Source organism: Chrysemys picta, chromosome 1 (assembly GCF_011386835.1).
Source record: "Chrysemys picta bellii isolate R12L10 chromosome 1, ASM1138683v2, whole genome shotgun sequence".
Lineage (NCBI taxonomy): Eukaryota > Metazoa > Chordata > Testudines > Emydidae > Chrysemys > Chrysemys picta.
In genome coordinates, this window is record NC_088791.1 from 25,595,115 (window position 1) to 25,608,717 (window position 13,603).

Genomic DNA, 13,603 nt, shown 5'->3' on the forward strand with positions numbered 1-13,603 from the left:
GAACTATCAATTGTGTGCTTAGCCCCTACCCAAAGGTCGGGGCCCTAACTGTTATTCGCTTTGTAGCGGGGCGGCCTGGCTTCCAGGCGCCCCAGGAAGGGACGAGCCCCACCCCGGAACTACTACAAGCTGTAAAACTAATCTGAACTAAGTTTTCAAAATAAATCACTTTAAAAATGTATAGTGTGTACCTTCTAAAAATGAAACCTACATCTATCTCTGAGTTGTGAAGAATATGTATTAAGGGATAACAACCAACAACAATGCACTTTTATGTAGAAATCCATGATTAAATCAAGTCTTCATGACTAGTGATTTAAATCCACCCTGGCACTCCTACTCCTAGGTTACGTCATTTCATATTGTTCTCCACAGCTTTACTCTTCTTATATAGTCAGCTGTTGACCACTTTGGGTCCCTTCATTTTATAACTGATGACTCAACTCATTTGGGGTTTACTTTCAGAGAGAATTTTCCATCACAATAATCTGTCCTATAAACCATGCCATACTTCCCTCCACCTCATAACTTGCTTACCGCAAATAAAATTATCTTTAAGGAAGTAATGAGATCAATTTATAGCACAAACAGGGTAGAAAGTCGAGGCAACAAGACTCCCAAGCCAGATCACCATCTGTCCCTTCCCCTGCTTAACAAAGCTTGTTGCTATTGAAAAGTTTGGTGGTTTAGTTTGTCTTTTTGCCTGTTTAAACATACTTTCTCTTTCTACTAACAGTATTGGCTAACTTCCAGCTCAAAAATTCCCTCAAAGACAGAAGTGGCAATTACCACACACAAATCTCAGACATTCAGCGGGCTACTTCAGGAGAAGACCAAGACCAAGAAGAACATGAGTTGGAAATCAAATTATAGTGGAGTTTTGCAAACATATACTCATGCTACTGCTGCCCTTTTGCCTTTCCCTTACATTCACTTTCTCCTTATCTGAACAAGCTAGAACAGGGGCTCCCAAACTGGGGGTCGGAAACCCTCGGGGGTCACGAGGTTATTACATGGGGGGTCGTGAGCTGTCAGCCTCCACCCCAAACCCTGCTTTGCCTCCAGCATTTATAATGGTGTTAAATATATAAAAAAGTGTTTATAATGTATATGGGGGGGGGGGGTCACACTCAGAGGCTTGCTGTATGAAAGGGGTCACCAGTACAAAAGTCTGAGAACCCCTGACGTAGAATGACAGCACCAAGTCAGGCATTACTACTATTTTTTCTCAGTATCAAGATTCCCCATCCACATAACAGGTAAAGCACAAACTGAAGCAGTACAATTCTCCACCACTTTGCACCTCAGCGCCCATCAATCCTAGATGAAAAGAAGATACCAAGGGGCGAAAAAAATAAGTTCAACAAGGGTTCCGTTAGTGACATATTAATGGACCTATTACATTTTTTTATTACTGTGTGCTTAGTTTGTCGCTTACCTTGTTAACTATGAGGTACATTTATCTATTTATTTTCCCCCCCAACATTAGCACAGCTATAAGCACTACTCAAAAATAGGTTAAACTGTACATATTTCACAAATTAATGTTCAGTTTAAGCAATCCTCAATTATACAGTTTGCCAAGATTATGACTTAACATTTATTGCAAGAAAAATAAGCTCTACAACAGGGGTAGGCAACCTATGGCACGTGTGCCGAAGGCGGCACGCAAGCTGATTTTCAGTGGCACTCTCACTGCCAGGGTCCTGACTACTGGTCCAGGGGGCTCTGCATTTTAATTTTATTTTAAATGAAGCTTCTTAAACATTTTAAAAACCTTATTTACTTTACATACAACAATAGTTTAGTTATATATTATAGACTTATAGAAAGAGACCTTCTAAAAAAGTTAAAATGTATTGCTGGCACGCGAAACCTTAAATTAGAGTGAATAAATGAAGATTCGGCACACCACTTCTGAAAGGTTGCCGACCCCTGCGCTACAAACTGATCCTGATAGTGTATTTCTGCGACAATGTGGTAAAGTTATATAAAAGTTGCTGAACTGTAGCCACTGACATTACCCACTATAGGCCCCAATCCAGCAAGGCACTTAGCAAGTGCTTAAAATTAAGCATATGCTGAAGCACATTGCTTGACTGGGGCCACAGGGAATATTGTATATTTCTCTTACATCTGAGATGATCTACTTAAATATGCTGGTATGTCACTTACTGCCAGATCAGTCCACATTTTGTCATTGATCCAGCAAAATTAGCAATATCACAAAACTTGTTCGCCAAGAGCAAAACATTAGTATGTGAAAATAAAAAGTTAGACTTTCCCACTTTCTTTAAAGATTTAAACAGAGAACATATTCTTGTATCACTTGTATAATAAAAACCTTTAAGTACCATGAGATCTGCTGCTGTTTTTCTTCTTGCTTTAAATAGCTATTACACAGTTTTGACCAGCGATCACAAGATTTCACATGGTAACGTCATGTTAAGCAAGATTTAATTTCATGATTTTATGCAGTATAAGATAACACAAAAGATAAGTGGGGTCACAACAGCAGCTTTCTGGCTGCTTGTCACCCAGCCCCCCATCAAAAGTCACATCTGTACACATTTGAAATAGTCACAGCAATGATTTCCTTCTAATTTGACTGAAGCTGAAAGCTGTCCACTGAAAATTATATTTTTATAGCCAACATTTTAAAAATACCATTCCACAAAGCTTCTAATGCCCCTAACATAAGACTTATTGAAACTATTATTCAATCATATTGTTCCAGACAGAAGTAAAAGTTTATTAACATTTCTAGCAAAGAGACCCTTACAACTGCTCATGTTATAACTGGCCTTTCCTATTAAAATTGTTCATAATGAAACTTTAGCTGAATTACAACCAAAAGGTGTGTCAGACTGGAAAGAGTTTTGACAGGAATGTTATTTTAAAAAAAAAATTAGTAACAGAAGTCATGTTTAAATACTAAAATGCAATTCATAGAAGTATCCAGCCTCTCTCAACAGGACACTTCTCTCTTTTATGAGACCATACTAATCCCAGTGAGATTACATGTGATGGCGTATTTACATAGTTTTAGAAAAAGCCCAAAATAGACACTTTACCTAACCCCCAAAACAGGAGGATGTACTATCTGAGGAAATGTTGAAGGCAAGTACTTCAATATGGGTCAAAGTAGGTCCATTTTTGGCCCTCCAAGTTTAGACACACTTGATGTACACTTACAAATAATAAAACTGCATGTGGCTTACTAGAACAACTGTAAGAGTAAAGTTTGTTAAAATTATCAGTTATGTAATATAATTATGGGTCAGTTCCTGCAAGATAATGAATGCCTTCAATTTCCATTGAACTCAGAGGGAGATGAAAGTGCTCAGCACCTTACACATTTGAACCCTTTGTTAGTACGAAGACAGTTACAATGTTTGGTCATATCTGATTTTGACATATCACTAGATATAGAGAATGTGTTAACCATTCTTGGGTAAAACAAAGGATAAAAAAAGTCATGAATCTGTTTTTTAGCATCTTCTCTCTGCTAAAGCCTTCTTAATAGGTTAAAGTTAATTCTGTTGAAAATTCACCACGTAGCTTATGCAAGTCCACATGAGAAAAACAGAGAAGCAGCTTTGTGCATTTATATTTAACCCTAAATGTTATTAACATGAAACCTGCTCAGAAGGAATTGAATGAATCCTTGAATTTGTCATCTCATATATTCTTAAGGAAAGAATTAAAAAAAAAAAAAGTCAACTACTACTTTGTCTAAACAGAACAGTTAGAAGTTTATCTTTTGGACACAAACTACTCAACTCTTTTCTGGTAAGCTTCCAACCTACATAACTGCATGCTTAATTTGAAAAACAGTTGAGAGGAACATCAGTTGTATCTGGCACCAAAAAGTTCACAATAGAAGCAAATTAATATTGAAACAGTCTTTCCAGAAAAGTGTTGCCAAACTGTTATTTATAGCAGATAACAGAAGAAAAGAATGCAAGTTATGGAACTTATGTTGTACAGTAGAACCTCAATTTCACAAACACCAATCTTACAGACAAACATTATATGAATCATTTTTCCCTGACGGAGTGGAAGTGGGATGGAGATCACATAACTAAAGTGATGTTGATGGAGGACAAGTTAACATCCCTTCACATTCCAATGCCTTCAGTACACTGGAAATCAGTTTGCAATGGTTTGAAGGCCAAAAAGCAAGTGATGCAGTGCAACATGCTGAAACTTATAAATCACACCTTCTGCAATTTTCAGTTTTATAACTTCTTTATTTTATGAACTCCTTAATCCTCAGTTTGTAAAATAAGGATTCTACTGTATTTAAACTGAATTTGTTTATCAATGCACATAATCTTTATTAAAGTATTGAGTATTCTCTCATTGTGACTGGTTAGGACATCAAAATATTACTTCTGTCTAACAATGTTTTGTCTATTTTTCTAAAGAGTAATGTCTAAAGTTAGAAGAAAGTCTTTCAATTCTAGGTGGAGATCTGTATATAGCCTATTTCACTGTTACCCCTAGATAGTCAGTAACTTTCCCCTTTTGTTTATATGGTGTTTCACAAAGCAATAGGGAAGAAAAGACATTTAAGAATAGGAACAGATGATTGTGAACACAGAAAATGGCAAGGAGACTAAGAGGCTGGTGTAGCACCAGAAGCTAAAAATTTTTTTATTGTCTTGATTTCAAATCAACAGTCCATTTAATACTTCTTTCTTAAGATAATATGCCAAATTTTTCATTAACTTGCAACCCAATTGATTACGAGATTGCTCAGATTGCACAAGCTGCTAGGAAGTCCTGAATTTGACCCTACATTGAAGATAAGCTATTTCTATTAGTTGTAGTATTGATCTAATTGCACAGTACAAAAATATATGAAACTGTATGGGATGTGTAATTTATCTTGTAACTACATACAGATCTCTGTATTAAAGGAAAGCTTTTTACAAGTTTGATTATTTAGACAGTCTGTTTCACTTACACTTATCTTCATAAATTCAGAGTATCAAAACTAGGGTGATTTTTCTACCTTGAATCTACAAACGAACGTTCACTGCAAGGAACTCTGTGCAGACAAGTGGGCCTACCTGCGCAGAACTCATTGCCGGATCAGGGCCTAAAAGTAAAACATCTGTCATGTGTAAGTGCTGTTTTACCCAGATAATCATAACTGTTATTTCTGTACATCTGACACCTTTAACAATTCTGCTAGCACTGTAACAATAGATTAGCAAAAAGAACAGAAGTATTTGTGGCACCTTAAAGACTAACAAATGTATTTGAGCATAAGCTTTCGTGGGCTACAGCCCACTTCATCAGATGCATAGAATGGAACATACAGTAAGAAGATATATATATATACACACACACACACACACACACACACACACACACACACACACACACAGAGAGAGAGAGAGAACATGAAAAGGTGGAAGTTGTCATACCAACTCCAAGAAGTATTATCAGCAGGAGAAAAAAAAAACATTTGTAGTGATAATCAAGATGGCCCATTTCAGACAGTTGACAAAAAGGTGTGAATACTTAACATGGGGAAATAGATTCAATTTGTATAATGACCCAGCCACTCCCAGTCTCTATTCAAGCCCAAATTAATGGTATCTAGTTCGCATATTAATTCAAGTTAAGCAGTTTCGCGTTGGAGTTTGTTTTGGAAGCTTTTCTGTTGCAAAATTGCCACCTTTGAGTCAGTTCCATTCTATGCATCTGATGAAGTAGGCTGTAGCCCATGAAAGCTTATGCTCAAATAAGGGGGAGAGAGAGTTCAGTGGTTTGAGCATTGGCCTGCTAAATCCAGCGTTGTGAGTTCAATCCTGGAGGGGGCCATTTAGGGATCTGGGGCAAAAATCTGTCTGGGGATTGGTCCTGCTTTGAGCAGTGGGTTGGACTAGATGACCTCTTGAGGTCCCTTCCAACCCTGATATTCTATGATTATACAAGAGATAAAAATTTATTAGTGCCACAAGTACTCCTGTTCTTTTTGCAGAAACAGACTAACAGCTGCTACTCTGAAACCTGTCAATAGATTATCAAGAGACTTACTCAAATGTTTGAGTGCTAACTGCAACACATCATTCATATTTCATCCATTATTTTGAGTCAGACTGAATGATCCTACAGTTATAGTAATCTAAGTTGATGGCATGAATGATACGCTAAACAAATGCACTCTTTGCCAAGTGCACTACATAAGGCATCAATAGAAAATCTGTTTAAGCTGCTGCCATAACTGGAAAAAAAAAGGGGGGGGGGGTACAAAAACCAATCAAAAGTCTTATTTCTTGAGGTCTTTCAATGATAATCCACAAAATATTGTTCACACCACTGCCATAGAAAGCTTTGACCTTCAACCTCTCATAGATAGACACTTTGTAGAAACCAAGGATGGGGCCATACTTTCTATGTTTGTACAGTAGCAAGCACACTTACTCTTTTCAATAAACAATGCTGAGTAACACTGTTCACTTACAGCTAGACTGTACATATGCAACACTTCACAAGCAATCTGCTAATAAAGTACTGGCACATTTTGTACTTGGAAGTATGATTATAAAAATCAAATTTACTTATGTCCAAGTGGATTTGGGTCTTTTTGTGAAAGACTAGCCAACAACGCCTGGATTCTATCATACCTTGTAAGTATTCCTTGCATTCCTACACCTAGAAGATAATAAGGTGAAAAATAACAGTCAGCATGGATTTGTCAAGAACAAATCATGTCATACCAACCTGATAGTTTTCTTTGACAGGGTAACAAGCCTTGTGGATGGGGGGGGGGGAGGGGGGAAGTGGTAGATGCGGTATATCTTGACTTTAGTAAGGCTTTTGATACAGTCTCGCATGACCTTCTCATAGAACGAACTAGGAAAATACAACCTAGATGGAGCTACTATAAGGTGGGTGCATAACTGGTTGGAAAATCGTTCCCAGAGAGTAGTTATCAGTGGTTCAGTCATCATGGAAGGGCATAACGAGTGGGGTCCCGCAAGGATCAGTTCTGGGTCCGGTTCTGTTCAGTATCTTCATCAATGATTTAGCTAATGGCATCGAGAATACACTTACAAAGTTTGTGGACAATATCAAGCTGGGAGGGGTTGCACGTGCTTTGGAGGTTAGGATTAAAATTCAAAATGATCTGGACAAACTGGAGAAATGGTCTGAAGTAAATAGGATGAAATTCAAGAAGGACAAATGCAAAGTACTCCACTTAGGAAGGAACAATCAGTTGCACGCATACAAAATGGGAAATGACTGCCTAGGAAGGAGTACTGCGGAAAGGGATCTGGGGGTCATAATGGATCACAAGCTAAATATGAATCAACAGTGTAACACTGTTGGAAAAAAAAGCAAACATCATTCTGGGATGTATTACCAGGAGTATTGTGGAAGAGAAGTAATTCTTCCGCACTACTCCACGCTGATTAGGCCTCAACTGGAGTATTGTGTCTAGTTCTGGGCGCCACATTTCAGGAAAGATGTGGACAAATTGGAGAAAGTCCAGAGAAAAGTAACAAAAATTATTAAAGGTCTAGAAAACATGACCTACGAGGGAAGATTGAGAAAACTGGGTTTTAGTCTGGAGAAGAGAAGACTGAGAGGGGACATAACAGTTTTCAAGTACATAAAAGGTAGTTACAAGGAAGAGGGAGAAAAATTGTTCTTCTTAACCTCCAAGGATAGGACAAGAAGCAATGGGCTTAAATTGCAGCAAGGGCAGTTTAGGTTGGACATTAGGAAAAACTTCCTAACTGTCAGAGTGGTTAAACACTGGAATAAATTGCCTAAGGAGGTTGTGGAATCTCCATCATTGGGGATTTTTAAGAGCAGGTTGGACAAACACCTATCAGGGATGGTCTAGATAATACTTAGTCCTGCCTTGAGTGCAGGGAACTGGTCTAGATGACCTCTCGAGGTCCCTTCCAGTCCTATATTGCACCTATCTGTTCCATTAGTCATACTACATTCTAGTTTCATCCTTCCAAAGTGGGATACATTTTCAGTTATATCAGCACAGCATTATTAGGCTGTCGAATTTATTAACATTTTGCCTTTTAACGTCTATATACATCCAGGATGATTAGTAGGTTATTAGTTAAATCTACCATATATCCACATCATCTTCCTTAACTTTTCTTCCCAACAAATCCCTGACATCTATCTACAAAGTAGCGAGTCTTTTTAATCTTGATTGAATAAACTAATATAGGCCCTTTATCATAATCTAAGGAAAGAAATAAGACATGAAAAGAAAGAACTGTTTTCAATTGCATTCATCCACCACTCCACTTCTATTTTTAGACTCTGCTTTGGCTTGGAAGAGTAGTGATGAGTAACAGCAATTCCTTTTCCATCAACTTGCCACTGCTTAGCAGAAACAGTACTTCCTGTCCATAACCGTGAAGACACTGCCTCCTCCTCCCCCCAAAAAAAATCACTCCTTCAGTTTTAAAGATAAGGAGAGAAGATGCAGAGGAGGAGAGACTATTCCTCCCGTTAGTTTCTCTTACCACCGCCTCTTCACCCTTCTCCATTACCTCAAAATCTCAAAGACAGAAGCTTTAATGTGACTATGTAAAATAGGTGTGGCAAAAAATGCAGTTGCCATACAATGAGAAACTATTTACACAGAGAGTTTGCATTCTTGTGGTCAGACCCCTCTACATCTGCTCGCGTAACATACAGATAAACATTAAAGAAAAGTCCTTCCGTATAGTACTATAATACTTTAACCACAATATTCTGTCTCCTCAACTCTCCTTTAACACATTATTCAAAGTTTTTTTTTCCTCAGAAATAGAAACGTGCAGTTGAGTTATGAACAGAAAATGTTAAAAAGGACATCAAGAACTTTGAATCTAGTCTCTCCCACCCCCCACTCTCCTGAAGGCTTGAGAGTTCTTTCAGGTAATACACCTGCCCTTTAGTTCTCAGCAAATTTGTGGTTTTACAATAATATTTTCCTGATTTTTTTTTTTATAAATGTTTTCCATGCTTGCTGCTATGTGTAACTTCCATAAAAACAGAGGAAGATCAACTACACAGCTGAAAATAGCAACATTAATTATACAGAGTGCTGTCAAATGCACAACACAAACGTTTTCAAATCTTTCTTAACCTAAATGTTACTTGTAATAGTAAGTAAAAAACATTACTACATATGTATTTTAAGTTGGTATCTCTTAGTATACTGCAACTTTAATTCTGGGCTGCCAGATCAAATATAAAATACAGTAGTTCTTATATGGTCACGTATTTGCTCTGTAAAAAGCTAAATCTAATCCTGTTTACAGCATTCAGTTTACATATTTTTTCCATTTCTGTTTTTATATATATATATATACACACATATACACACACACATACATATATACACATATACACACATACACACACACACACACTTCCTTTACTTAGAACAATGGTCAGCCTTACCAGCGTAATGTAACTGGATGTCAGTCTGTGTGCTAAACAGGAGTTCCTTTAATTACTCACATTTTCAAGATTAATTTAAACAGATTAAAAAGATTGGAGTCCAATAGATTTAAGGCAACATCTTAATGTAATTTTCAAGGAAAGTAAAGCAAACTAAGAATTTACACCTCTTAAATCAATCTCGATTTTACATGTGGTTTCCTCCTTCCTTCCCTATTTGTATGGCTATTTCAGTGGCCCAGGATCAGTAAAATCCTTTCCAAATGGTATTCTTGTTTCCCACCCCAGCCCTGCCCACTCTGTATGAAATAGTTACTTCCCAAAGTCCACTTCCTCTTCCATTCCTCAGACCTGAAAGTGCTCCCCAACGCCCCTGAGTCTTGCACAATGTCCGCAGCCTCCTCCCCGCATTTCAGACAATCCCTGATGTGACATTTACGTCAAGATGTTTTTGTTCCCAGACCATTATCAAAACGAGATCTAAGAAGACTAAAAATAAATTTTTATTCTAAATCCCATCAGGTAATACAACAGACTACAGCGGCATATTGTACATGCAGTCTGCTAACCCACCACCCCAAAAGCAGGTTAAATTATATTTCCATATTAAATGTTTAAACAAAATTTAAAGTCACACTGACATATCCACCTAATCATGACTATTGTTCCCAGCTCAGATCACCCACTCAGTCGATCATTTCAAGCATTTTAATAGTCAGAATAAGGAAAAACAGATAAAGAAAACAAACAGTGAATAACCCTGGTTCTAGATTATATCCCCTCTCCCCCTGCATGCACACACACAGAGGCTACAGGAAGGCTGTTGGTGAAGTGATCTCAAAGGAAGAGAGGATGAGGGATACAGCCGGGGGTTGCAGTGGGAGGGGGAGTTGAGGGAAAGATGCTAGCCTCCAAAAACACACCTACCATATTTTCTCAGAAAGGATCAAAAGGGAGTTACAACGACAAATACCTGAGGGCAGAAGATGCCAGACTATCCAAAGTTGCCATTATGACCCCCTACTATCGCCGACAGAAGAGGCCACAAAGACATATCACGGAAAGGAACAAGACAGCACCCCCACCTAGAGTACCCAGGACCCTCCTTATCGCCTCAGGAAAGGGGCTGGGTTCGGGAGAGGAGGTTCTAGGCTGCAGTTACAATAGCAGACTGACGCGGTTAGCGAGAAGGCACTCAAGGGGATCCACTCTCCTATCTCCTCCCAAGGAAGGGTTCAGGCTGGGGAGCGCAAGAGCAGCCCTTACACGAGAGGCATGCTCCTGCAGGCCAGCGCCCGCTCCCCCAAACCGGGGCTGGGGCAACGTCCCGGCTCCGGCTTACACAACAGGAGAGCTTAGGACACGGGCAGGGGGGCTACAATGGCAGCTCAGGCTGGGGGATGCTACTCCTCCCCCCGCCCCCCGGCTCCGTCCTCTCCACCCGCTTCTCCTGCCCAGCCCTCACGAGACCCTCTCCCCTGCCCCCAGGCAGCGACGGGAGCTGAGCGCTCCCACCCCCCTCACCATGAAGTCGCTGGCGAAGTTGTCGTCCCCATTGTGGTCCGTGTCCTTCATGGCCTGGACGCTCTGGATGAATTTCCTCAGGATCTCCTCTTGCTCCATCCTGCCTGCCTGCCTCCCTGCGGAGCCGGAGCCCAAGCCCCGGCCGCCCCACACGATCCCCGCCGCCGCCTCGGCTCTCTCAGGCCGCCTGCCTCCCCCAATCCCGAAGCCTCCCCTCACACAACTTCCCTCCGGCTCAGCGCCGCCCGGCCGCCTTCTCCATCCTGCCTCCAGCCGCTCGCCCCTCCCCACAGCAGTCGCTGCAGCCACCGCCACCAACACGCTCAGGGAAGGGACACGACGATACCCCCCCTTCGCGCAGGCGCAGCACCAGCCACTCAGCACTTTCTAATCCCGCACAGCTAAACGCCCAACCCCGCCCCCGCCTCCCACCATTGGCTATTTGTTCAATAGCTTCTCTCTGATTGGTTGCACAAAACATCAGTCACCGGCCTTCCTGATGTTTTATTCTCCTCCCCCCAGTTTCCCGTGGATGGGACTTTCCCGAAGTGCTCTGCATGGAACTTTGGGAGGGACCACTAAAGCTAGCAGGGGGGAGAACGTAGGGGAAATCGGTGGAGAGAGACGAGCTCAGGGTGAAGAGGGGTGCGGCTCTCTGTGGTGACTACAGGTCCCAGGGTGTAATGCCTGATGAGCGGTGCACGCTGGGAGCTGTAGTCCGCCCGAGGCTACGTCCCAGGCTGATGAGAGCCCGTGGATGAGGGAGATTCTTTAAGCGTCTCATTGAAAAGCACAAAGCAAAACCCTCCTGCCCCGAGGGTGCGTGAGACTAGGCAGCTGCGACCAGTCTTCTCAGACACCACCACTGAGGCTGCTCGTCACCACTGCTGCATGATGACACTGGTCTGAACGTCTGAGGGGATCTCTGCGGCTCTGCCGCCCACGAGTGAGGCTTGGACGAGGTCTGGGTGATGGAGTCTTTCTTTTTCGTCCAGTGAAGCGGAGTTTGCCAGTCCACGACAACACTGTATAATATTCGGAGACAGGAACTGCATTAAACTGAGCACATGTACCAGTAATTTAAGAATACAGCACTATTTAGAGCTGTTGTAGTTATTCCCAAAGCAGGCGTTATAAACCCAAGAACTCCAGTGTCAAGGTTAAATGTAAAGAAATCCAGACTTGTTCAAGTATGGAAATAAACAGTTGAAGCACCAAAACATCCTTAATTCTGCTCTATATGACCTTATTTAAAATTCTTAACTCCAAATTAATATAGATTTTTGTCTGGGATTTTTTAAATTTAAAAATATCATGCATGAAGATAAAACCATAAAGCCATTAAAATGCTACCCATCGTGACTTCTCTAGTGAGTTGCAGATATGAAATATCAATCTGTTGTTGACTTTTAGGGCCCCTGACTAGCATGCTCTGGCTACTTTGCAGAACGCTAGGGCTATGCAAAACAGCTGGAGCATACTGACCAGTTAAATAAAGCTTGCAGGTGCAGCAGCTACTTTGCATCACCAGAGGAGCACAAAGCACCCAAAGCACACTGGTGAATCTGGCCCTTAATTGATTACTATTATTTTCTGTATGAAAGGAAATGTAGATTGTAGGCAGATCTTAGTGATAATATCAGGGGTATTGTGAGGAGTCTAGGGTTGAGCTGGCTGAAAAATTCCTGACAATAGTTTTCTGTTGAAAAATGCAGTTTAAACAAAATAAAAATTTTTTATGGGAATGTGTCAATTTCAATTACATTTTTGATGGGAAAAAGTCAAAATGATTGGTTTTGACTTTCTAATTTTTTGATAATATCAAAATGTTTAATTATGATTTTATCATGTCATTTAAACTTTCATATTATATTAATTGTTTCAGCATTATCAGATTGATTCTGCATTATCAAATATAATTTTTGACATTGTATAAATTAATTTATTCAACACTATCAAAATGAAATGTTTCAATGGTCCTGAATTGATTTTTTTTTTAACTTTTTGTGCTGCAGGACATTTCATAAGTTTGCCTTTTTGTTCTAATTTGGAATGGAAAAAAAATCAAAATGCAAGAATTCCTTCCAACATGGAAATTCCATTTTCTAAGCAGCTCCAGTCCAGGAATTCATAGATTTTAAGATCAGAAGGGACTGTTACTGCTGTGATCATCAGATCTGACCTCCTGCATAACATAGGCCAGAGAATTTCACTCAATAATTCCTTCATCAAGTTCAATAACTTGGGGTTGAACAATAGCAAATATTTTAGAGAGACAACCAATCTTGATTTAAAATGTCAGGTGATCGAGACTCTACCATATTTCTTGGTAAATTGTTCCAATGGTAAATTACCCATTTAAAAATGTGCATTTTGTTTCCAGTTTGAATTTGTATGGCTTCAATTTCCAGCCATTAGATTTCATTATGCCTTTGCCTGCATCCACATTGCAAACTGGGTGGATTACAGCCTGAGTTAAAGTGGAATGTGGGCTCTAGTCTAATCTATACTTCCAGCTGGGTCAACTAGCCTGGATATAAAGCACCACCAAACCCAGGTCAGAGGCTTCTGTGTGTGGATAGTAGGAGGGTTAGGGGCAAAACCTGGGTAAAAATCCAGGTCAGCTCTGCAGTGA

General features: G+C 40.1%; 1 protein-coding gene across 8 annotated transcripts in view; it reads right to left on the minus strand.

The window, feature by feature from the left end:
* The window catches only part of PTPN12 (protein tyrosine phosphatase non-receptor type 12), a 148,388-nt gene extending 137,047 nt beyond the window's left edge, over positions 1 to 11,341 (minus strand). For 6 of the 8 annotated variants that reach the window (XM_042859381.2, XM_042859379.2, XM_042859380.2 and 3 more), the window contains exon 1: positions 10,969 to 11,333. In XM_042859381.2, the coding sequence (XP_042715315.1) occupies positions 10,969 to 11,067 (99 nt within the window). In that variant the 5' untranslated portion in view covers positions 11,068 to 11,333. Of the gene's footprint in view, positions 1 to 10,968 lie in introns of all 8 variants that reach the window. The other 2 variants (XM_024109161.3, XM_065556612.1) reach the window with 2 other exon arrangements.
* Between the last annotated feature and the right edge of the window lie 2,262 nt (positions 11,342 to 13,603).